At 44.1% G+C, this 23,682-nt stretch overlaps 1 protein-coding gene across 1 annotated transcript in view; it reads left to right on the forward strand.

Moving 5' to 3' along the window:
- Positions 1-304: 304 nt before the first annotated feature.
- The window catches only part of sdk2a (sidekick cell adhesion molecule 2a), a 75,852-nt gene continuing 52,474 nt past the window's right edge, over positions 305-23,682 (forward strand). The window contains exons 1-11 of the mRNA XM_063018434.1: positions 305-456; positions 7,345-7,451; positions 10,201-10,348; positions 13,122-13,255; positions 17,440-17,551; positions 17,650-17,840; positions 20,003-20,086; positions 21,457-21,651; positions 21,777-21,893; positions 23,079-23,246; positions 23,343-23,445. Coding sequence (XP_062874504.1) covers positions 320-456; positions 7,345-7,451; positions 10,201-10,348; positions 13,122-13,255; positions 17,440-17,551; positions 17,650-17,840; positions 20,003-20,086; positions 21,457-21,651; positions 21,777-21,893; positions 23,079-23,246; positions 23,343-23,445 — 1,496 coding nt within the window. The 5' untranslated portion in view covers positions 305-319. The remainder of the gene's footprint in view (positions 457-7,344; positions 7,452-10,200; positions 10,349-13,121; positions 13,256-17,439; positions 17,552-17,649; positions 17,841-20,002; positions 20,087-21,456; positions 21,652-21,776; positions 21,894-23,078; positions 23,247-23,342; positions 23,446-23,682) is intronic.

Consider the following 23,682-nt stretch of genomic DNA (forward strand, 5'->3'; position numbering starts at 1 on the left):
TCTCTGCGTGTGTGTCCGCCCCTTGTTTGTCATAGCCCACTTAGCATTACAAATGGCAATAAATAAGCTTTTTGTGTCTTTAGTCTCAGACAAATTAAGTGGTGTTATGGCCATGTCCTAATTTTTGTTGCAGGTATCAAATTTGGAACATGGAAATAATTACCATGTCCCAACTTTTTGTGAATAAAAGTGTATGCAATATATTATACGTGTATAATACAGTATTTATCGCGCATTTGTCTGTGTTAACCAGGATAATAGATGTCAATATTTGATGATGTTTATTTTCTCTTTAGATGACGTCCCGCCCTACTTCAAAATGGAGCCAGTGGCCACCCAGGTGCATCTGGAGGGCAACCGTTTGGTTCTGACCTGCATGGCAGAGGGCAGTTGGCCGCTGGAATTCAAGTGGCTTTACAACGGCACAGAGCTGACTCGCTTCTCCCTGGAGTACAGGTGAGCCGCGCACCCCCCCCCCCCCCCCCCCCCCCCCCATTTCCCCATCCATATCCATTTGTCATCCCTGGCTCATAATTACTCCGGCAAATAGACACATTAATCTCAGTTTACGTTTTTAACCAATTTCCCGTTTGCGGATATTTATTCAGAACCCTGCTCATTTCCATGCATTTATTCAGAAACAGCGGAGCATCATAAGCCTCCTGAGATACGGCACCTCATTCCCCGGGCCGCCTCTCTCATTCCATATAGAACGACTCTCTTATATCGATTCATTCCTGGCTCGCATTAGTGGATGTCATTTCCTGCTTGATCACAGGGAACGACCGGGAGATTTGGGGCGCGCGCAAGACCGCCGCCGCCGCCACCACCACCCCCATCGCATTTTGTTTTAGCTCTGTGCATTCTTTATAAATGCAGCATCTGGCATGTGTCAGGAATATAGAATTATATCCATCAAAGCAGAGTCGGCGGAATACATTATTCTGCACCGCCACAAGAGCCATGTAATATTAATAATTGTAAAGGCAAAGTGAATTCCTTTTTTCCACTTGATAGGTGCTTTGCCTGCTTTCCTCACTTTATAGAGTAATGCAGACTTTGTGCTGACCGCAGGCCTTTATGACTTAATTCAACTTTAAGCGTACCGCTAATGGACTTGGTCAAGTGGGGCCTAATGCAGTAAACACACTGCATGTGCGTTTAAGGGTCTTGTTATTAAGAACAAGCTAAAAGAATGCTCTTTTTAAACATGTATATATTTCTCTTTTTATGATTGTATATATTTATAGCCAAGACAGTGATAAAAATGGCTTAGGAAATACAAGGATCATCAATATTCAATAATCACAAATATGCAACTATGCAGCCATAACATTAAAACCACCTCCTTGTTTCTACACACACTGTCCATTTTATCAGCTTCACTTACCATATAGAAGCACTTTGTAGTTCTACAATTACTGACTGTAGTCCATCTGTTTCTCTGCATGCTTTTTTAGCCTGCTTTCACCCTGTTCTTCAATGGTCAGGACTCTCCCAGGACCACTACAGAGCAGGTATTATTTAGGTGGTGGATCATTCTCAGCACAGCAGCACTGCTGGAGTATTTAAATACCGTGTCCACTCACTGTTCACTCTATTAGACACTCCTTCCTAGTTGGTCCACCTTGTAGATGTAAAGTCAGAGACGATCGCTCATCTATTGCTGCTGTTTGAGTCGGTCATCTTCTAGACCTTCATCAGTGGTCACAGGACGCTGCCCACGGGGCGCTGTTGGCTGGATATTTTTGGTTGGTGGACGATTCTCAGTCCAGCAGGGACAGTGAGGTGTTTAAAAACTCCATCAGCACAACACACACTAACACACCACCACCATGTCAGTGTCACTGCAGTGCTGAGAATCATTCACCACCTAAATAATACCTGCTCTGTAGTGGTCCTGTGGGGGTCCTGACCATCGAAGAACAGCGTGAAAGCAGGTTAAAAAGTATGTAGAGAAACAGATGGACTACAGTCAGTAATTGTAGAACTACAAAGTGCTCCTAGATGGTAAGTGGAGCTGATAAAATGGACAATGTGTGTAGAAACAAGGAGGTGGTTTTAATGTTATGGCTGATCGAAAACAAGCAGGCTTTCCACTTACCTATCAATCATGTTTGTATTATCATCCAGCTGTTCTAAAGCTGGTCGATTTGAAATGTGATGCACCTTTTTTTGGCAGTAATTGATAGTTCATTCAGATCATATTAAGACGCTTTGACTTTTTGCTCATTATTGTGTTGTGGCTTTGATTTCGAATGGATATAATTGCCGTAACCCAGACCCCTACCTTGACTGAGGAGTGTCATACCTAACACATTCCCTCTCCGACACTTGTGCAGTTGCCAGCAGGTTGTTTTCCCCTGTCAGAGACGGGTTCACACAGAGAGCAGCATGGCGTATGGAAAGTCACGCACTGCTATCCATTATTCACCATCTCTGTGCAGGAGCCTTTGATCGGCCGGAAGCCTCAGTTGCTGGAGTACAGAGGATGCCTTCAGCCATCCCTCCCAACAGACACGTGTCCGTGTAGTACTCTTACATTATGTATTTATGACATCATACATAATACATCATATACAGTATTTGCGATCAAGAAATGCAGCTACACAAACAAATGTGCCAATAATCCAATCCAAGCAATTCTCCTGAGTGTATTCAAGAGTTAACCGAGTTTGTTTGGCAATTAAGCTTCTTGAAATGTCACACCAGTATTTAAAAGTACTTGGTGTGTATCTGTTGTGAATAGAAAAACGATGGCTCTTGCACTGTAATGACCAATCTGACTAAATTTAAAATTAAGATTTATCTATTTTCCTTCATTGCGACTTTTTATTTAGGACGGTAAGGTCAACTTAGAAAGGTGCCCTCGCCTCGGTTTTATTTTGGCCGAAAGCTCACTGCAGGCGGTTTTAGCCCAAACTCAAAGTAATTAAAGCGAACACAAACAAATCTATAGCTTTGCAGCTGATCTGCCTTCCAGCTGGGTCAGGTGCTCACCTCATGTCACAGTGAAAAACAGACATGAGGGAAATGAGCACGTGTTAAAGAGATGCAGGAGTACTCGCTCACTAATTAGACCTCTCGTTCGTCCCACGGGCTCTTTTTCCAGCACAGTCAACACCACACTATATCCACCTGCGACAATTATGTCTTTAAGTTTAGGTTCGCAGGAAGAGCAGCTTTGTCAGGTCCAAGTCTACTAGTGTGTGTATGTATAGATGGATGTATGGATGATTGGATGGATAAAGGATAAAGTGATGGATGGATGGATTATTGATAGGTAAATGGCTAATTGGATGGGTGATTGGAAATTTTGATGGATGGATGGATGACTCACTGGCTGGATGGAATTTTGGATGGATGAAATTTTAAATGAATTATGGATTGGATGGATGAATGGATAGAGAGAGATGGATGGATGGATGGATAGATAGATCTGATGGATCGGATGGATGGATGGATGGATGACTCACTGGCCGATGAATGAAATTTTAAATGAATAATGGATTGGATGGATGGATGGATGGATGGATGGATGGATGGATGGATGGATGGATGACTGACTCACTGGCTGGATGGATGGATGAATGACTCACTGGCTGGATGAATGAAATTTTAAATGAATAATGGATGGATGGATGGATGGATGGATGGATGACTGACTCGCTGGCTGGATGGATGGATGGATGGATGGATGACTGACTCACTGGCTGGATGGATGAAATTTTAAATGAATAATGGATGGATGGATGGATGGATGGATGACTGACTCGCTGGCTGGATGGATGGATGGATGGATGGATGACTGACTCACTGGCTGGATGGATGGATGAATGACTCACTGGCTGGATGAATGAAATTTTAAATGAATAATGGATGGATGGATGGATGGATGGATGACTGACTCGCTGGCTGGATGGATGGATGGATGGATGGATGGATGGATGGATGACTGACTCACTGGCTGGATGGATGGATGAATGACACTGGCTGGATGAATGAAATTTTAAATGAATAATGGATGGATGGATGGATGGATGGATGACTGACTCGCTGGCTGGATGGATGGATGGATGGATGGATGGATGGATGACTGACTCACTGGCTGGATGGATGGATGAATGACTCACTGGCTGGATGAATGAAATTTTAAATGAATAATGGATGGATGGATGGATGGATGGATGACTGACTCGCTGGCTGGATGGATGGATGGATGGATGGATGACTGACTCACTGGCTGGATGGATGGATGAATGACACTGGCTGGATGAATGAAATTTTAAATAAATAATGGATGGATGGATGGATGGATGGATGGATGGATGACTGACTCGCTGGCTGGATGGATGGATGGATGGATGGATGGATGACTGACTCACTGGCTGGATGGATGGATGGATGACTCACTGGCTGGATGAATGAAATTTTAAATGAATAATGGATGGATGGATGGATGGATGGATGGATGACTGACTCGCTGGATGGATGGATGGATGGATGGATGAATGACTCACTGGCTGGATGAATGAAATTTTTAAATGAATATTGGATGGATGGATGGATGGATAGATAGATCTGATGGATGGATGGATGGATGGATGGATAGATAGATCGGATGGATGGATGGATGACACTGGCTGGATGGAATTTTTGGATGGATGGATGGATGATTGAATGGATGAAATTTTGGATAGATGAAAAATTGGATGGCTGGTTGAATGGATAGATGGATGGATGGATGTACTGATAGATGTAAAATGTTCTTCTTCTGAACTTTGCTCTTAAGCAGAACACTTAAACTGTGTATTATAAAAGCATATCTAAAACCACTATGGAAAGGTTGCGCCCTATTCCACTAAAAGCCTTAGCTTTAAAAAACAGCGTCTCATTTTTATGCTTTAGCCTTTTCCTCGAAATCCAGCCACTTGTGACAGCAAAACATCACCAGCATTCAACTGCTGTACCAAGACGCTCAAACTAAGATCCCAGGTGGCTGGAACTCTTCACCTCTTCATGCATCTGAGAGCGCTGATCACCCTCCTGCCATTTTTTTCTCCCACTTCTGGTTACACAGAGTACCTAAATCCACTCGACTATAGTATCAGTTGACTGTGAATGGCACCGCAGGGGAAGCTGAAGCAGCAGATAAGCAGCTCATTGTGAGCGGCTAAGTGAATTAGGATTCCGTGAACAAAAGTGGGTATAAAAGTTGGTTATGTGTACAGATCAAATACTGGAACCTCAGAGCCCAGATCATTCAGCTCGGTATCCCACTCACACAACACACAGCTCCCACTCTGCCAACTGAAGCAGCACTTTTACAGATTTTCTAACTCACATTGATCAGTCACACGTACACGTAGGCTCACCCACACACGTGCTATTTATGCTTTTGTTCTTCCTACCTCTGGACTTAATGACCCTCACATCACACATTTAATGCTTTCCATTATAAATCTACACTCATTGAGCAATTTTAGAATAAGCTTTCTTGTGCATACAGTCATTGGTCAGTTTATAAGCTACACCTACCATATAGATGCAATTTGTGGATATACAATGACTGACTGTAGATTATTAGTTGTTTTTTGTTCCTAATCTCAAATGGACTCCACCTGTTACAATTTGAAAATGATGTCCAAAAGGATATAAAACGATATCCGTAGCCAATCCGCTGCTGGGGACCCCAGTGGTGTCCAAGGAGGGTCTATATTCGCCCGACACTCCCTCCAATCGCTTCTTATTCTCCCATACTTTGGTAGATTTGCACATAAGAGCCACACACTAATCTTTGGGAATCCAGAGATATATCCTTATACAGCCTTGTAGACCCCACCCTTGTTTAGTTCTGTCTTTTCCCACATATCAGACTAGAGGTCAGTTTTGTCTGCCACTGCCAATTGTGCCTACTGAAGGGCGCCCAGCCAACCGGTAGCAGGGCTGAGATTCAAACTGAGATTGGATGATTTGCTAAATAGCTGGCTGGAAGGATGAGTAGATGGATGGATGGATGGATGGATGGCTGATTGGATGGATTACATTTTGAATGAATGAAGAATTGGATGGATGGATGAATAATTTGCTGAATAGATGGATGGATGAAATTTTGGAATCTGGGCAATAAGAGCCACGGTCAGAGAGAACCCAGCGAGAACCTAGACTCAGCACTTTCTGGGCAAAACAGCAACCACTATGTCTGGCAAATATATGTCTGACACCACATGTCACCTAGCTAATACTATCCCTATCGTGAAGTATGGTGGTGGTAGCATCATGCTACCAGGCAGCAAGGACAGTAAGACTGGTAAGACTAGAAGTACTGGTGAATGCATCCAAATACAAAAACATTCTTAAAGAAGCTTCTTCAGATCAGACACAAATATAGACTGGTGTGGGGTGCCCTAGAGTGGCCCAGCTAAAGCCCAGGGCTTGAAAATGTCAGCACACAGATGCTTGCTCTGATTCTATGGAGTTTGAACAATCCACCATGACGAACGGGATAATCTGCCCAAATCCAGGTGTGCAAAGCTTGCAGCTGAAGTAGCTGCCAAATGAGCTTCTACAACTTGTTCCGAACAACTGACAGGCTACAGTTAGTAAATTTATACACACATAGTGTGTCTAAGGTATGTGAAGCATAAACAAAGACATATGAATGTATAACGATGAGGCATAACATTATGACCACCTTTCTAATATTGTGTTGGTCCCCCTTTTGCTGCCAAACAGCCCTGCAACTGTGATGAACTGTGTATTCTGACACCTTTCTATCAGAACCAGCATTAACCTCGTGCATCAGTGAGCCTTGGCTGCCCATGACCCTGTCACCGGTTTACCACTGTTCCTTGCTTGGACCACTTTTAATAGATATTGACAACTGCAGACCGGGAACACCCCACATGAGCTGCAGTTTTGGAGATGCTCTGACCCAGTCGTCTAGCCATCACAGTTTGACCCTGGTCAAACTTGCTCAAATCTTTACGCTTGCCTATTTTTCCTGCTTCTAACATCAACTTGGAGGATAAAATGTTCACTTGCTGCCTAATATATCCCATCAGTGTTATTTACTTCACCTGTCAGTGGTCATAATGTTATGCCTAGTCTGTGTATGTAAACAGACATAAACCTGATTAAGTGGCTGATGGATGTAGATGACTTACAGAACGTTAGTCATGTACGGTTCCTAATAACCAAGAACTGAATCACATTGTAGAAGCATTTCTTCCATGATTTATTAGTGCAATGTGTGTAAACCTCAGTGTGCCAGGCTCTAGTGGAAAATAAAATAGGGGAATGGATGATGGGAAAATGACTGACACGAAATCTCTTATCCACCAGGTATCTCATCCCGTCGCTGCACCGCTCCCACGCCGGCTTTTACAGATGCGTCGTGAGGAACCGGGTCGGAGCTCTCATGCAGAGGAGCACTCAAGTGCAGGTCGCCTGTAAGTACAAACGAGATCAGAGAACATGAAACCAGGGGTGACGTTTTTATTAAAGGTGCAGTTTTATAGGTTTATACACCGATCAGCCATAACATTAAAACCACCTCCTTGTTTCTACACTCACTGTCTATTTAATCAGCTCCACTTACCATATAGAAGCACTTTGTAGATCTACAATTACTGACTGTAGTCCATCTATTTCTCTACATACTTTTTTATTTGGGTGGTGGATCATTCTCAGCACTGCAGTGACACTGACATGGTGGTGGTGTGTTAGTGTGTGTTGTGCTGGTATGAGTGGATCAGACACAGCAGCGCTGCTGGAGTTTTTAAACACCTCACTGTCACTGCTGGACTGAGAATCCAACCAAAAATATCCAGCCAACAGCGCCCTGTGGGCAGCGTCCTGTGACCACTGATGAAGGTCTAGAACATGACCGACTCAAACAGCAGCAATAGATGAGCGATCGTCTCTGACTTTACACCTACAAGGTGGACCAACCAGGTAGGAGTGTCTAATAGAGTGAACAGTGAGTGGACACGGTATTTAAAAACTCACTGTGTCTTAAACTCATACAGCACAACAAACACTAACACACCACCACCATGTCAGTGTCACTGCAGTGCTGAGAATGATCCACCACCTAAATAATACCTGCTCTGTGGTGGTCCTGTGGGGGTCCTGACCATTGAAGAACAGCATGATACCGGCTAAAAACAGCATGCAGAGAAAAATATGGACTACAGTCAGTAATTGTAGAACTACAAAGTGCTTCTATATGGTAAGTAGAGCTGATAAAACAGACAGTGAGTGTAGAAACAAGGAGGTGGTTTTAATGTTATGGTTGATCAGTGTATAAATTTGCTTGGTCAGTACATGAAATTCAGGTGTTTCATTCTGTCCCACAAATATACTGTCCGTATACTTTTGACACAGCCGATCAAATAAGACTAAAGAAAAACAGCTCAAAAAACACATTTTCATTACTAGCCCAGATTTGTAACGGCGTTTAACTCGCGGTGTAACTGCCGTCTGACTCAGAGCTTTAAGCGACACGCGCTCGCTCCCGCACCGCCTGGAAATGGAGTGAAAACCACACCCATATGTGCCAGGCAAATACTAAAGCGCTCTCGCAGTGGTTCTTGGCAACAGTCCTGAAGACCTACTGCCCTGCAGCTTTTCAAGCTGTTCATGCTTCAAAGACACCTGATCCAACTCACACAGGGCTTGATAATTAGTTCAGAAGCTAAATCAGGTGTTTTAGGAGTGGTGAAGAATTACAGAACTCTGCTGGGACCTCCAGGGGAACATGGGTGAAGCACTGAAATTTAACACATGCAATTTAGGTTTCACTGAATATTATTGTAGTATAATATAGGAATATGCTATTGATGAAGTGCAATAAGGGGGTTGGACAGATAAAGCACATATGGCATGTTAGGGACATAATTAGCATATTTAATAATGTGAATAAGTTTATATACGTTAAATAAACAAGAATCTGACGTTTGTTAGTCATCCTGAACCTTTATTTACTTGACAAAAGTACAATGAAATGATTGAATTGTATTTTAATATGAACAAATTTACACATTTAGTGTAAAAGGAGGATCTATAAAAAGTTCATTTTTTGCCAGCAAGAATCAAGTCAATCAGTTTGAAAAAGAAATTTTTTATCATACTATTACAAATAATATAGATATTTTACCATCTACTGTACATAATATTGTGAAAAGACTTAAGAGTAATTTGAGGGCAAGGACATTAAACAGACTGGACTGAACAATTGCTTGTTTATTATTTTTGCTAATTATATCTTTTAGTTTCAATTATTTTTGTGTATGTATGATTTATTTAGGTCTAATTCACTTAAATTAATCTCAAAGCCACCCAAGCCAAGGAGGATGAAGGTCCCTGCTGAGTCTGGTTCCTCAAGTTTGACTTGACAAACCACTGTTGAATGTGTTTAAGCTTTGACGCCACATGGGTTTGGGAGTACTTTGTAAAACCATCGTTACTCAACACATCCCAATGCAGCATCACAAAGATTCAACCTGAAACACTATTACTCAGGGATAAAATTGACCCTGACCAGGATAAAGCGGCTGATTAATATATAATGACCTAAAATAATATGATCCATATAAACCTAGCTTATACCTGTTTAAGTGACCATGCGCAATTCTTTGAGGGCTTGTTTAGACCTTGGTCAAATGTTTTTGACAGACAGACAGTTTTTTGACCAAGACAGACAGACAGCATCTCCCAATTTTTTGCGCGTCCAATTTTTACCCAATTGCTTTATGCTTCCTCTGTACTGGTGCTGACCCACACCCCTGATTGAGGAGAGCGTACTGACACATGTCCCCTCCGATACGTGAGCAGTAGCCGACTAAATTTTTTCACTTGCACCAGCCGAGTTTATATGCGAATCAGCTCTGTGTATGGAGAGCCACACCCTGATCAGCATTATTCCTCTACTCTGTGCAGACGCCATCAACCAGCCAGCAGAGGTCATAATTGCATCAGTTATGAGGTCCCTATCCGGCTCCCTAACCCAGTATGAACAACAGCCGGATGGCAGAGCTGAGATTCAATAAGATGTATTCAGAATCCCAGCTCTGGTGTTCTAGCGTGTTTTACCGCTGCGCCATCTGACAGGCATCTTTTTGACCAAGACAGACAGACAGACCAGGATAAAGTGGTGGCTTTTCCTTTTACTCACTGTACTTTCTCTCTGTCTTTCAGATATGGAGGAGTTTGTGGAGAAGGAGCGGTCTCAGGTGGTGTCTGAAGGAGAAGCCGCTCTCATCTTTCCCCCACGGATCCCCAGTTTCCCCCGGCCTCAGATCACGTGGTTCCGGGACAAACGCAAGATTCCTCCCAGCAGCCGCATGTAAGCCTGCAACAGATCAGCTTTAACACGCTATGTGTCATAGCGCCAAACCAAGCTGTTGTATTATTGTTTAAGCATGTTGGTAGTTTTCTTGTAGCGTGGTGGCAGGCCACGGCGAGCTGATATCACAACCGCTCATTGGCGGCATTGATAAAGTCGGCTCTAATAAGAACCCCCGTTGACTCCGGAGCAGGTGTGATTGAAGGGCCGAGAGAGCGGGCAGCAGGGGATCCAATTAGACAAAATGGACAAAAGGCCTTTATTGATGACCCTGCGTGATTGACAGAGCCTTTTCCTGACTGCGCGCACCATGCGTTCATGCGCCGGTGCATGCCTACCCACATATTCAGCACCTCTCCGCAATCAGCAAAGATTAATTTACCTGGACGACCAGCAGGCAGCCGGATAAGAACAGCACCGAGTTTGTGGAGTGGTAATTCATGCTGTTGGGCATTGAAGCAGACATAAAGCATAGACATTGAACTCTGGTCTTTTCAAAGCTCAGACATTCAGCTCATGTTTTGCATTTTGCTAATTTATAAAGTAAAAAGAAGCTAATGTAACCTTTGCATCAAACCCCAACACATAGATACAGCCAAGGTTTCACAGTTAGCAAGGTCTTTTATTTATCGAATGCTATCTTTTATCCAAACAAATCTTTCAGTTTTAGTGGATAGAAAGTGAACCTTTTCAGACCAAGGTTCTTGTTTCCAAGTACATTTGGCTTGTTTTAGTGCTGCTCTGCATATTTGTTATTCGAACCCGGATCTCAGCTGTGCGTCTAAACAGACATGTCTGAGGAGGTGACTAAGCCCTGACATGGATTGGCATTTTGTCCAGGGAGTTTTCTGACATTTAGCAGATGCTTTTATCCAAAGTGACTTATAGTACTGTGACAGCATATATTGTTTAAGCAATTTAGGGTTAAGGGCCTTGCTCAAGGGCCCAACAGTGACAACCTGGGCTTGAACCAGAGATGTTCACAAGTCACAAAATACGAGTCCGAGTCGAGTTACGAGTCTTTAGGCTAGAGTCCGAGTCGAGTCACGAGTCTTTAGGCTAGAGTCCGAGTCAAGTCACAAGTCTTTAGGCTAGAGTCCGAGTCAAGTCACGAGTCTTTAGGCTAGAGTCCGAGTCAAGTCACGAGTCTTTAGGCTAGAGTCCGAGTCAAGTCACGAGTCTTTAGGCTAGAGTCCGAGTCAAGTCACGAGTCTTTAGGCTAGAGTCCGGGTCAAATCACGAGTCTTTAGAATAGTCGGAGCGTCCGAGTCAAGTCACGAATCTTTAGACTAGAGTCCGAGTCAAGTGACGCGTCTTTAGGCTAGAGTCCGAGTCAAGTCACGAGTCTTTTGGCTAGAGTCCGAGTCAAGTCACGAGTCTTTAGACTAGAGTCTGAGTCAAGTCACGAGTCTTTAGGCTAGAGTCTGAGTCAAGTCAGGAGTCTTTAGGCTAGAGTCTGAGTCAAGTCACGAGTCTTTAGGCTAGAGTCCGAGTCAAGTCACAAGTCTTTAGGCTAGAGTCTGAGTCAAGTCACGAGTCTTTAGGCTAGAGTCTGAGTCAAGTCAGGAGTCTTTAGGCTAGAGTCTGAGTCAAGACACGAGTCTTTAGACTAGAGTCTGAGTCAAGTAATGAGTCAATATAATATACACAAAACACATATTGGAAATGTAGCATAGAAATAAACAACTATGTAAGTTCAGATAAAAAACAACAACAGATTAGCAACTGTATTTTGCTGTTTTACTTCGTGCCTTTACTTTCCTTGTCATTGTGCAAATGAATGTAATTTCCATAACAAGGTTTCAGTTAAAAGCTTAAACTTATACGTTTTGTTTTCTTTGCAAAACAAAAGCGCACAATAAATTACGGCACAGCGGCCAAAATCCGTTATTTTGTAAATGTGCATATAATTAAAAACACTAACTTGTTAGAAAGCCAATCAAGCGTTTCATAATGGCGTTCCATTCACCCCAGTTGTTCCTGTGAAGTGCACTACGTAGGGTATTCCACCATTTGAAGTGATATTTCAATCCAAAGGTAACGAAAATGTTCAAATGAAGTGAACTTCAAACTGTGTAGGGAGTAGGGAGCGACGCTTTACTCATTGCGTGCGTTGCGGTCACTCACTGTCAAGGTGTTATAGCTGCAAAGGACAACTACAGTATATATAATACCTAGGGTTTTTAAAATAGGATGTCCAACAAGCTCACAGTCAGGTGCCCACCTACTAAAGCTAAAGTACAAATACATAAAACTCACAATACCACCTCACTGAGCTATTTTCTATCTGTACTGTTTTTACACCAGACTAGCTCTTATATTGTCCAGTTCTAGTTTCAACTTGGCAGATTTTTTTGGCAGCCTGAGCACGCCAGCATGGCACTGTCACCCGTCTCTGACACTAAGAGCCCCTGACAGTGTACAATTTGTTTACTGCTCATTGGCCGTGACTTTCCGATGCATTGATATTCCACTGTCATGCTGGCGGCATGCTCCACAAGAGCCCTTATTCTAATTGCACATGAGTCGGCTGAGCCCGCCGATGATCGGGCAGTCACTGACAGCAAGGCGGCATCTAATCTCACTTCGCTCGGGGTGTCGCCTTTCATTTAAGTGCACACGTTCCCAAAACACTTGTCCTCTCCGGGCGCTCCGTTCAAGCATCATTACTAATGCAGCAAACAGGACTGTTTGTGTTTGTGTGTGTGTGTGTGTTGGGCGGTAACTGTGTGGTGTGGAGTGAGCTCTATTAAAGGTCATTTTTGTTTTTCAGAGCTCTCGCTTTAGACAACACGCTGGTCATCTTGTCTACAGTGGCACCAGACGCTGGTCGCTATTATGCCCAGGCTGTTAATGACAAGAACGGAGAGAACAAAACCAGCCAGCCAGTTATTCTCAATGTGGAGAGTGAGTATCACAACAGGACAACAGAGCAGTGTATCACTGCTGAGTGAAGTCTAGTGCGCTCTACACTAATCTCTGTATAGTGCACACTACATGACTATCTTTACAATGTATACTACACTGATCTCTGTATAGTGCACACTACATGACTATCTTTACAATGTATACTACACTGATCTCTGTATAGTGCACACTACATGACTATCTTTACAATGTATACTACACTGATCTCTGTATAGTGCACACTACATGACTATCTTTACAATGTATACTACACTGATCTCTGTATAGTGCACACTACATGACTATCTTTACAATGTATACTACACTGATCTCTGTATAGTGCACACTACATGACTATCTTTACAATGTATACTACACTATTCTCTGTATAGTGCACATTACATGACTATCTTTACAATGTATACTACACTGATCTCTGTATAGTGCACACTACATGACTATCTTTACAATGTATACTACACTATTCTCTGTATAGTGCACACTACATGACTATCTTTACAATATATACTACACTGATCTCTGTATAGTGCACACTACATGACTATCTTTACAATGTATACTACACTGATCTCTGTATAGTGCACACTACATGACTATCTTTACAATGTATACTACACTGATCTCTGTATAGTGCACACTACATGACTATCTTTACAATGTATACTACACTGATCTCTGTATAGTGCACACTACATGACTATCTTTACAATATATACTACACTGATCTCTGTATAGTGCACACTACATGACTATCTTTACAATGTATACTACACTGATCTCTGTATAGTGCACACTACATGACTATCTTTACAATGTATACTACACTGATCTCTGTATAGTGCACACTACATGACTATCTTTACAATGTATACTACACTATTCTCTGTATAGTGCACACTACATGACTATCTTTACAATGTATACTACACTGATCTCTGTATAGTGCACACTACATGACTATCTTTACAATGTATACTACACTGATCTCTGTATAGTGCACACTACATGACTATCTTTACAATGTATACTACACTGATCTCTGTATAGTGCACACTACATGACTATCTTTACAATGTATACTACACTGATCTCTGTATAGTGCACACTACATGACTATCTTTACAATGTATACTACACTGATCTCTGTATAGTGCACACTACATGACTATCTTTACAATGTATACTACACTGATCTCTGTCAGGTGACAGGTGAAGTGAATAACACTGATTATCTCTTCATCACAGCACCTGTTAGTGGGTGGGATATATTAGCCAGCAAGTGAACATTGCTGAAACTAGAAAAGGAGATGGCAGTAAGTGTAACTATGACTTTAGCACGGCAGCTACTCAATCCACCATGTACTGATATGCCATCACAACTCGACGCTTCTCTGTCAACCCTGAGTCACAGGAAAAGTTTGTAAAATTGAAAGAGCTGAAAGGAAATTGGTTCCCTAAGCAAAGTTTCAAACAAAGCAGATATGATTGCAGGAATCACTGATATAAGTAAATATGCTTTACTGGATAAAGAGCTTTGTCACAAGTGAAGTATGGAATGCAACACTGGCCATCCTCGTTACCAATTAAGTATAATCCGGCTTGGTAGTGTGTTAGCGCTGATGAACGCTGCTAAAGTTCTCGGGATTTGTAGTCCACTTAGGCCCACAGCGTGTCGATTTGCGTTCCTGCTGCAGAAGGAAGTGGAGGACGGCAATGGACTCGTTATAGTAAGCGCATATTCTTGGCAGTTAATAGTTTTTCATTGCTTTTAGAATTGTAAATTAAAATTTCACTACATAAAGCAGAAGTCATTCATCAACAACACCCAGAAATGTCACCGAAAGTGGTTGTTTCGGTGTATTCAGAGGCTGTGTAGTTTGGTTTCCCCACTGACGACGCAACGCTGCAGATCTCATCTTTTATTTGTGCCATTCTTCACGGAAGCACGGGATTTCAACTCCGCCGCAGAGCTCTTGGGTTGGCGCTACCACATGGCTAGAGCGCTCCAATCGATTCCCCAAACCCCTCCTTTTCAGCACTGCAAACAGGGAATGTGTGTTTAAAAATATATGTCATAATTGCATGTGTTATGTCCTACCATCTGTTTGTTCTTTGCAAACTGTCACTAATTCCCCCTGGCACATGACTCTGCCAGACTTTATTATATGTGAAGTCATTTTCATGCCATACATGCCTTATTTTAAGGTGATAAAAAATGCCCTGTGATCCTTTTTTTTCAAACACATTTTAATTACAGGCTAGTCTTCCAGCCTGCGTAGTGCTGTTTGATAAATTAGTAAAACACCTGTTGTGGTATTACTACAAACCCATCTCAAAAAATGCTGGGACAGTGTGTAAACTGCCAAAAAAATGGGTCATTTAGTCGTCTTCTACAGACATGATTGGCTATGTCTGAGTGCAGGGGATGGCCAAGGCCTTGGCTGTGACCTTTACTAGAATTAAATGCTGATAAAACATGAAGATAAAAGCTAAATTTAAAAAGAATGCTAAAGAGCGTTAACAAAAGCTCAGTCTTATGAGCAAGGATGGATCGAGGTTCGATACTCTGCGACAATAGGATACTTGAACAATGTTTATTAACACAGCTGCAAGAAATGTAGGGATTTACTAATCTACAGTCTTTAACCTTTAAAAAAAACTATATGTCAACAACATCCAGGAATGACTGGACTTCTCTAGACTCAGGTTTTGCACCTTTTACAATTTAACAGACACTTTTCCAAAGTGAATTACAGTATACAGTCCAAGCAATTGAGGCCTTGCTCAAGGGCCCAACAGTGGCAACCTGGCAACCTACTTAACCGCTAGGCTATAACTCACTCACTCACTTTCTTAACCGCCTATCCAATTAGTGTCGCGCTGGTGCTGGAGCCTATCCCAACTTTTCAATGGGCACAAGGCACACAGTAACACCCTGGACGGGGCGTCTGTCCATTGTCCAGTGTCTCCAATTAACCTGACTGCATGTTTTTGGACTGTGGGAGGAAACCGGAGCTCCCGGAGGAAACCCACACAGACACGGGGAGAACATGCAAACTCTGCACAGAAAGGACCCGGACCGCCCCACCTGGGGATCGAACCCAGGACCTTCTCGCTGTGAGGCGACAGTGCTACCCACCAAGCCACTGTGCCGCCTGTTCTGTTGCTATCTTGCACATCTGTATAGGCACGGCTAATGCCGAGGGGTATATAAGCATTTTGGAGCAACTTATGCCGCCATATAGTCTTTTTTCAGGGATGTCTGTGCTTGATCCAGCAATTCTGCATGAGTTACAGCTACAAGACTTCGTAGCAAGGGAGCGCAAGTGCTGGACTGGCCTGCCTGCAGTCCAGATCAGTCCTATCTCTTATTGAAAACGTATGGCGCATTATGAAGGGCAGTATAAGAAAACAATTGACTGTCTCAGCTTTTTAGAACATCCAGCCACCCAATTTAGGATAATTGTAGGAAAAAAAAAAAAAAATGACCCAAACATATTAAAAACGTGGCTCCTGTGCCGTCTAGTGTCCATCTATCGATCCTTGTCGACTTCAGCAAACTGAGTTTTACTCCCTGTCAATAATCCCCGATTCTCGAACTGCTCCAGTGTGACTCGGCGGTTGATCCGGTCGCTCATGCCCAGCCCCACTGACAGAGTGATTAAGCAGCCATGTAAAAAATCAGCCCCCATCTACAATAGCCACCGTGACGCATGGGCAAATTCATGAAAGACACGATGCAGAGTGACAAAGAGAGGCAGAACGAGACCCACCTGCTTGACAGAGGAAGGAGGGGCAGATAAAGTGTGGCAGGGGATCGATACCTGGGCCAGTGCCTTGTTAGAGCCGGTGAGTGAGTGTGGTGCATTTAATCAGTGTGTCTGCACCTCTCAATCAGGCTTCATTCAACAGCACAGCATTGTAATGATGGTATTACCGTGCAAGCATGGAGGCAAAGAGTTTGCTTTATTGGCACAGCACAAAGAAGGGTCAGGAGTGATGCCAATTATGTGCACAATAGCCTAATAGTCGCATATGGACTGTTATTGGAGAAAATGATAGTAATAGTCAGAACACCAAGGTGTGCAGATCAGGATTTGGAGATTAGAGCACACAACAACGCATTTTTTCTCTCTCTTCATTTCCTCTTTTTCTCTTGTCAGATGTGGGCGGGCCTGCAGACCCCATTGCTCCCACCATCATCGTCCCACCCAGGAACACCAGCGTGATGGTCGGGACGTTCGAAGTCACCCTGGAATGTGTGGCCAACGCAAGGTTCGTTCGCGTCTCAATCCACATGTGATCGTTTCACTGGCTTACATCCTTGTTATCAGTCAGTTCAGTCAGTTCTGGTTCTTCTTCTCTGTTTCCAGACCCCTCATTAAGCTCAGCATCACGTGGCGTAAGAACGGCGTGGTGGTCAATCGAGGTCTGAGGGACTTCGGTCGGCGGTTGACGATCAGCGGGCCGGTTGTCGGTGACAGTGGGTATTACGAGTGCGAGGCCTCTCTGCGCAGCAGCAGCGTTCCAGCTGTTACTGCTGGAGCACATCTGCATGTACTTGGTAAGTCATTTACGAAAGAAATACTCCTGCGTTTGATTGGTTAGTTTGGCTATGAGGGCGGCACGGTGGCTAAGCTGGTAGCACTGTCGCCTCACAGGAAGAAGGTCCTGGGTTTGATCCCCAGGTGGTGAGTTTGCATGTTCTCCCTGTGTCTGTGTGGGTTTCCTCCGGGAGCTCCGGTTTCCTCCCACAGTCCAAAAACATGCAGTCAGGTTAACTGGAGACACTGAATAGAGTGTCACCTATAGGTGAATAAGTGTGTGTGTATGCGTGTCTGCCCTGTGATGGACTGGCGCCCCATCCAGGGTGTTACTGTGTGCCTTGCGCCCATTGAAAAGCTGGGATAGGCTCCAGCAACCCCCCCCCCCCCCCTTCCCCGCGACCCTGATTGGATAAGCGGTTAAGAAAGTGAGTGAGTGAGTTTAGTTACGAATCACTCCATCAGTCTAATAGACACCCCATATTTTAATCAGGGTGTGGCTCTCTGTACACAAAGCTTGTCCACATATGAACTCGCCTCGTGCAGGTGAAAAGATGCAGTCGGCAACTGCTCACGTGTCGGAGGGGGCATGTGTCAATTTCGGCTCTTTTTAAAATGGCAAGGCAGAAAGACATGATTCTGTAACCATGTCCCCTGCCAATCTCCACAGCAAGTGGACTTGTTATAAATAAGTCATGTTATTTATTAAATATTAATGCATTTTGCTGGCAGAATATATATACACACAGTCAGTTTATTGTGCCAAACTTTACTGGAATAACACTGAGGCTGCAACTTTAGAATCGATAAATAAATTATTAAAAGCTCCAGTATGGCTGGGTAAAATATACAAAGAAGTCACCTCTTATTTTGGTGTATCCTGACATTTTTCCAGTGCTAATATTCTTGTGATCGGATTTATAGGCCGGCTAACGTACCTTACCGAACAACGTGAGGGTTTTTGTCGTTCTTGTGGCCATTAAATTGTAGCTCTGGAGACTGTAGGACAGTGTTTTAGCAATTTAATAATGTGCAGTCCATAACCATGAGTCACTGGACAGAGTTTTACTGTTTCGTATTGATCGCTGTATTGTATTGTACTGCCACTAAAAGGGGGTCTATAAGGATGGTAACCAGAGTGCAATTCTGAAGCAAAATGGGTTTAAAATCCTGTCGCATCAGTTCACAAACAGTAATGCGGATGCAAGGCGCCCAGGTGGTGCAGCGGGATAATCAGATACTGAGCTCCCGGGTTCGAATCTCGGCTCTACTACCGGTCAGCTGGGCGCCCTCTAGCAGGCACAATTGGCTTCCAGTCTGCTGGGTGGGAATAACCGGACTAAGGGGTGGCACCTGTACAGAAAGTGAAGGAGTGCAGAGATGGGGACGTGGCTCTCCTCTGAAGTATGGGAGAATTAGTAGGGATTGGTTGACTGTGCACACGTTGGAGGGAGTTTGTGTCTGGCTAATATGTATAAAAAATATGTATAAAATAATGAGGATGCATTCAACATAGATCTCTAAAAGTTAGCTATATACAGGGGTTCTTCAAAAAGTTTCCTCACTTTTTTTAACCTCTATTTATTAAGAATTTCAAAAACATATAGGGCAGCTGTAGCCTAGTGGTTAAGCGTACTGGTCCAGTAATCAGAAGGTTGCCGGTTCAAGCCTCCTCACTGCCAGGTTGCCACTGTTGGGCCCTTGAGCAAGGTCCTTAACCCTCAATTGCTTAGATTGTATACTGTCACAACTGTAAATCGCTTTGGGTAAAAGCATCTGGTAAATGTAAAAACAAAGGACATCACTTTTCTACATAGTCACCCTTCGATACATTTTCCCTAGCGTCGTACCAACTTTTTAATGCCATCAGCAAAAAATGTTTTTGGTTGAGCGCGTAGCCACTGATGCAGCGCTGCTTTCACATCATCATCACATGAAAATCTTCTTCCCCTCAAAGCTTACTTGAGCGTCCAAAAAGGTGAAAATCAGATCGGACTATGAGCTCTCTCTCAGTCTCTCAGACACCAATTACTACTGCTCCCACTCTCCCCGTTTCCAACCAAAATATAAAAGTGCAGAAACGTTTTGAAGATCCCCTCATAGTATGTATAGACACAGTGCTGTAGTTGTTTTTTATTCATTGTGTTAACTAACTTAAACGTTATTTGGCTGCTCTGTACAGAACACCCTCAGTTTGTGAAGGAGCCGGAAAGACACATCACTGCTGAAATGGAAAAGGTGGTGGACATCCTGTGCCAGGCCCGTGGTGAGTGTATGGTAGGGGGGGCGTTTATACACACTCGGGGCTGGATGCTAATGTGACCCTGTCGAGAAACCTGAGATAAAAAAGCTGGCCTCTACAACAGCATTATGATTCAAAAAATGATTCAAAAAAAGCTTGTTTTGTGCATGGGGGGGGGGGGCACTCATGCTGGAACAGGAAACAGCCCTCCCTAAACTGTTGCTGCAAAATTAGAAGCCTTTCGTTTCCTTTATATAACTGATTTATTACACCTTTTAGCAACTGCTGTCCTTAAAACACATGAATTCAATCATTAAAAGGGGTGTCCCAATACTTTTGTCCATAGAGTAGAATGCCTTTATATGTCGTATATACAAAGGACCTTGCTCAAGGGCCCAACAGTGGCTACATGGCAGAGCTGGGATTCGAACATTTAACCTTTTAATTGACAGCCCAAAGCTGCCTAGTGGTACCACCATTCCGTATAAATTATATGCCTGATACAGTATGGACAAAAGTATGTGGACACTCCTTCTAATTCTCGAGATAAGGTGGTTCAGACACCCATTAAATGAAATTGAAGCCGTGCTTGTACGGGTCTTGTGCAGTCGATGTTCCAGGTCATCCCAAAGTTGTTCAGTGGGGTTGGGGTCAAGGCTCTGTGCAGGATCCAGTGTCCAGCCTTGACCCCAACCCCAGTGAACAACTTTGGGATGACCTGGAACGTCCGTGCAAGCCACACAGATGCTCTTTTTATTAAAAGCAAACAGGTAGCTCAGGTGGCGCAGCGGTAAAGTACGCTAGTGCACCAGAGTTGGGTTTCTAGACACATCGTATCGAAACTCAGCTCTACCTTTCCGACTGGGTTGGGCGGCAGTATGAACAACGTTTGGCTGTTGTTCATGGGTTTAGCGGGTAGTGTCGGAGCATTGGTTCTCATAACTGGTGCAACTGCGGCCCCTGCTGGTTGACTGATGGCGCCTGCACAGGGCTGAGGAATAACATTGAGGGGAGTGTGACCCTCCGTGCGCAGTGTCTCTCGGTGTATGAACTCGGCTCGTGCGGGTGTAAAATGCAAGTCTGTACCGATTGCGTGCCGGAGGGGGCGCAATTCGGTTGAGTGGCGTCCTCAGTCAGCGGCAAGGGGTTGAACCAGTATAGAGGACATAATCAGGGTAATTGGATATGACTAGAATGGGGATAAAAATTGGGGGAAAAAAGTGGGAAAAAATAGATAATTTAAAAAAAAAAAAAAAAAAAAAAAAAAAAAGCAAACGGGTACAAATTCCCACAAGCACTCCAAAATTCCCGGATGAGCTGCAGCTTTAGTAAATTGAATATTGCAGTCCCATGTATGTAGTAGGAATGTCTAACACGTCCCCCTCTTTATTCAGGTGTTCCTCAGCCAGATATCATCTGGTATAAGGATGCGGTTCCTATCAACACAGCGAAGACCCCACGCTACAGGGTCCTGGTGGGCGGCAGTCTGCAAATCAACGGCCTTCTCCCCGACGACACCGGGATGTTCCAGTGCTTCGCTCGGAACCTGGCAGGGGAGATTCAGACCAACACCTACCTGGCTGTTACTAGTGCGTCTTTGTTCTTTGTTGTTCATGTCTCGCTTTATATACCGTGTGTGTGTGTGTGTGTGTGTGTGTGTGTGTGTGTGTGTGTGTGTGTTATCTATCTCACTAATCTTCTGCGTCTGTCCCAGGCATCGCACCCAACATCACCGCCGGCCCGACGGACAGCTCCGTGATCGACGGTACATCCGTCATCCTGCACTGCGAGACATCGGGGGCACCGCGGCCCGCCATCACATGGCAGAAAGGTCAGACGTTAATCAGTCATCTCCCTCGCACTCCTCCGCCTGCCCGAGCGTGGTCTGAACAATAAAGACGTTATCTATCACAAAACCTTTGTGACTCTGATCTGTAAACAGAAACGATGTCTTTTGTCCCATTTATAGGGTTTTTTCTTTTTTTTTTGCTAGTCTAGGAATTTCTCTGCCCCTTGTACCACCACCAAGGACAGAACTGTCTTCTTTGACACATAGCACTCGTCGGCCTCTTCTTTTACACCAGCTAGCGGTGGATTGTCTCAGAGGGCAGCAATGTGTATGGATAGTCCCCCTTTTTCTCCCAATTCAGCATAGCCAATCAGCTGCTGGGGACGCCGACAGTGCCCAAGGAGGGTGTATATTCGCCTGACACACCCTCCCTCCGATGTGTGCACAGTCCACTAATCCCTTCTTATTCTCCCATGCTTCTGTGGATTTGAGCCACGCCCCGATCTTTCTGTACATGTGACCTGGGCAACCACGATCCTTACACAGCATTGATAACCCCACCCCTTAGTCCGGTCTTTTCCCACCTAGCAGACCGGAGGCCAATTTTGCCCGCTTGTGGGCGCCCAGCCGAGATTCGGACCCAGGAGCTCAGAATCTCAGCGCTGGTGTGCCTGTGGATTGTCCCGCTGTGCCACCTGGGCATCTCTATCTGACCTTCTGACCCCCAGACATGGCTGATAGCTTAGTTTAGGCAAGGTCTGGTGTGGAGCAGCCCTACTGCACACTATTGGAATCAATTGGAACGTCAATTTTGCGAGCCAGGCCTTCTCGTCCAGCATCAGTGCCTGACCTCGAAAATGCTCTTTTACCTGGTCACAAATTCCCACTGACACTCTCGAATATCTTGTGGAAAGCCTTTCCAGAAACGTGGATGCTGTGATATTAACGTCTAGTATTTTGGAATGGAATGTCATAAATCGCATAATCTGGCGTCCACATACTTTTGGATCTATAGTGTATGTCTGCAGATGTGATGCTGTAAGTCCATAAAAAATGGTCGCAGTGAAAAATAATAATAATTAAATAAACGAATTTAGGCACAAACAGGCACAAATGACACCCCCATGTGGAGGCTTTATGTTACATCTTGTAAACCACAGTGGGACCAGATTGTTACCATTTTTATTAATTAATTATATTTTGGTTTTTTTTTGTTTGGCTATACAGGTGAGCGCGTGCTAGCTAGTGGCTCAGTGCAGCTGCCCCGCTTCACCCTGCTGGAGTCCGGCAGCTTGTTGGTCAGTCCCGTCCACCTGTCCGATGCTGGAACTTACACCTGCATGGCAAGCAACTCCCGCGGCATTGACGAGGCTTCCGCCAACCTGCTGGTGTGGGGTAAATGAATCAGATTCTTCATTTCAGAGGGAATGAATCGATTCTCCCTGATTGTCGAAGTAATGTAGATGTTATTGTATATGTGTGTGTGTCCAGCTCGTACCCGGATCACCAGTCCTCCTCAGGACCAGAGCGTGATCAAAGGCACCAAGGCCACCATGACCTGCGGCGTGACCCATGACGCCAGCGTCACCGTCAGGTAGCACTACCGACTTTAGTCTGCTCCTTCCTAAAGCCGTGATTCGCTTATAACAAGCCCATCGTTTCATTGGGTCCATCTGTCTGCCTGTCTCTCCCTCATCCTTTCATCTCTGATTAACTGGAACTCACTCAGTCCTGCCACTTCTTTATTGCCTTCTGTCTCGTAAAAAGTTGATTTAGCTGTCACCTGCTGATGGATTTGATCGAGTGAAACAGATGAATATGTAAACAGAGC

The sequence above is a fragment of the Trichomycterus rosablanca genome, chromosome 22, assembly GCF_030014385.1.
Source record: "Trichomycterus rosablanca isolate fTriRos1 chromosome 22, fTriRos1.hap1, whole genome shotgun sequence".
NCBI classification, from domain to species: domain Eukaryota; kingdom Metazoa; phylum Chordata; class Actinopteri; order Siluriformes; family Trichomycteridae; genus Trichomycterus; species Trichomycterus rosablanca.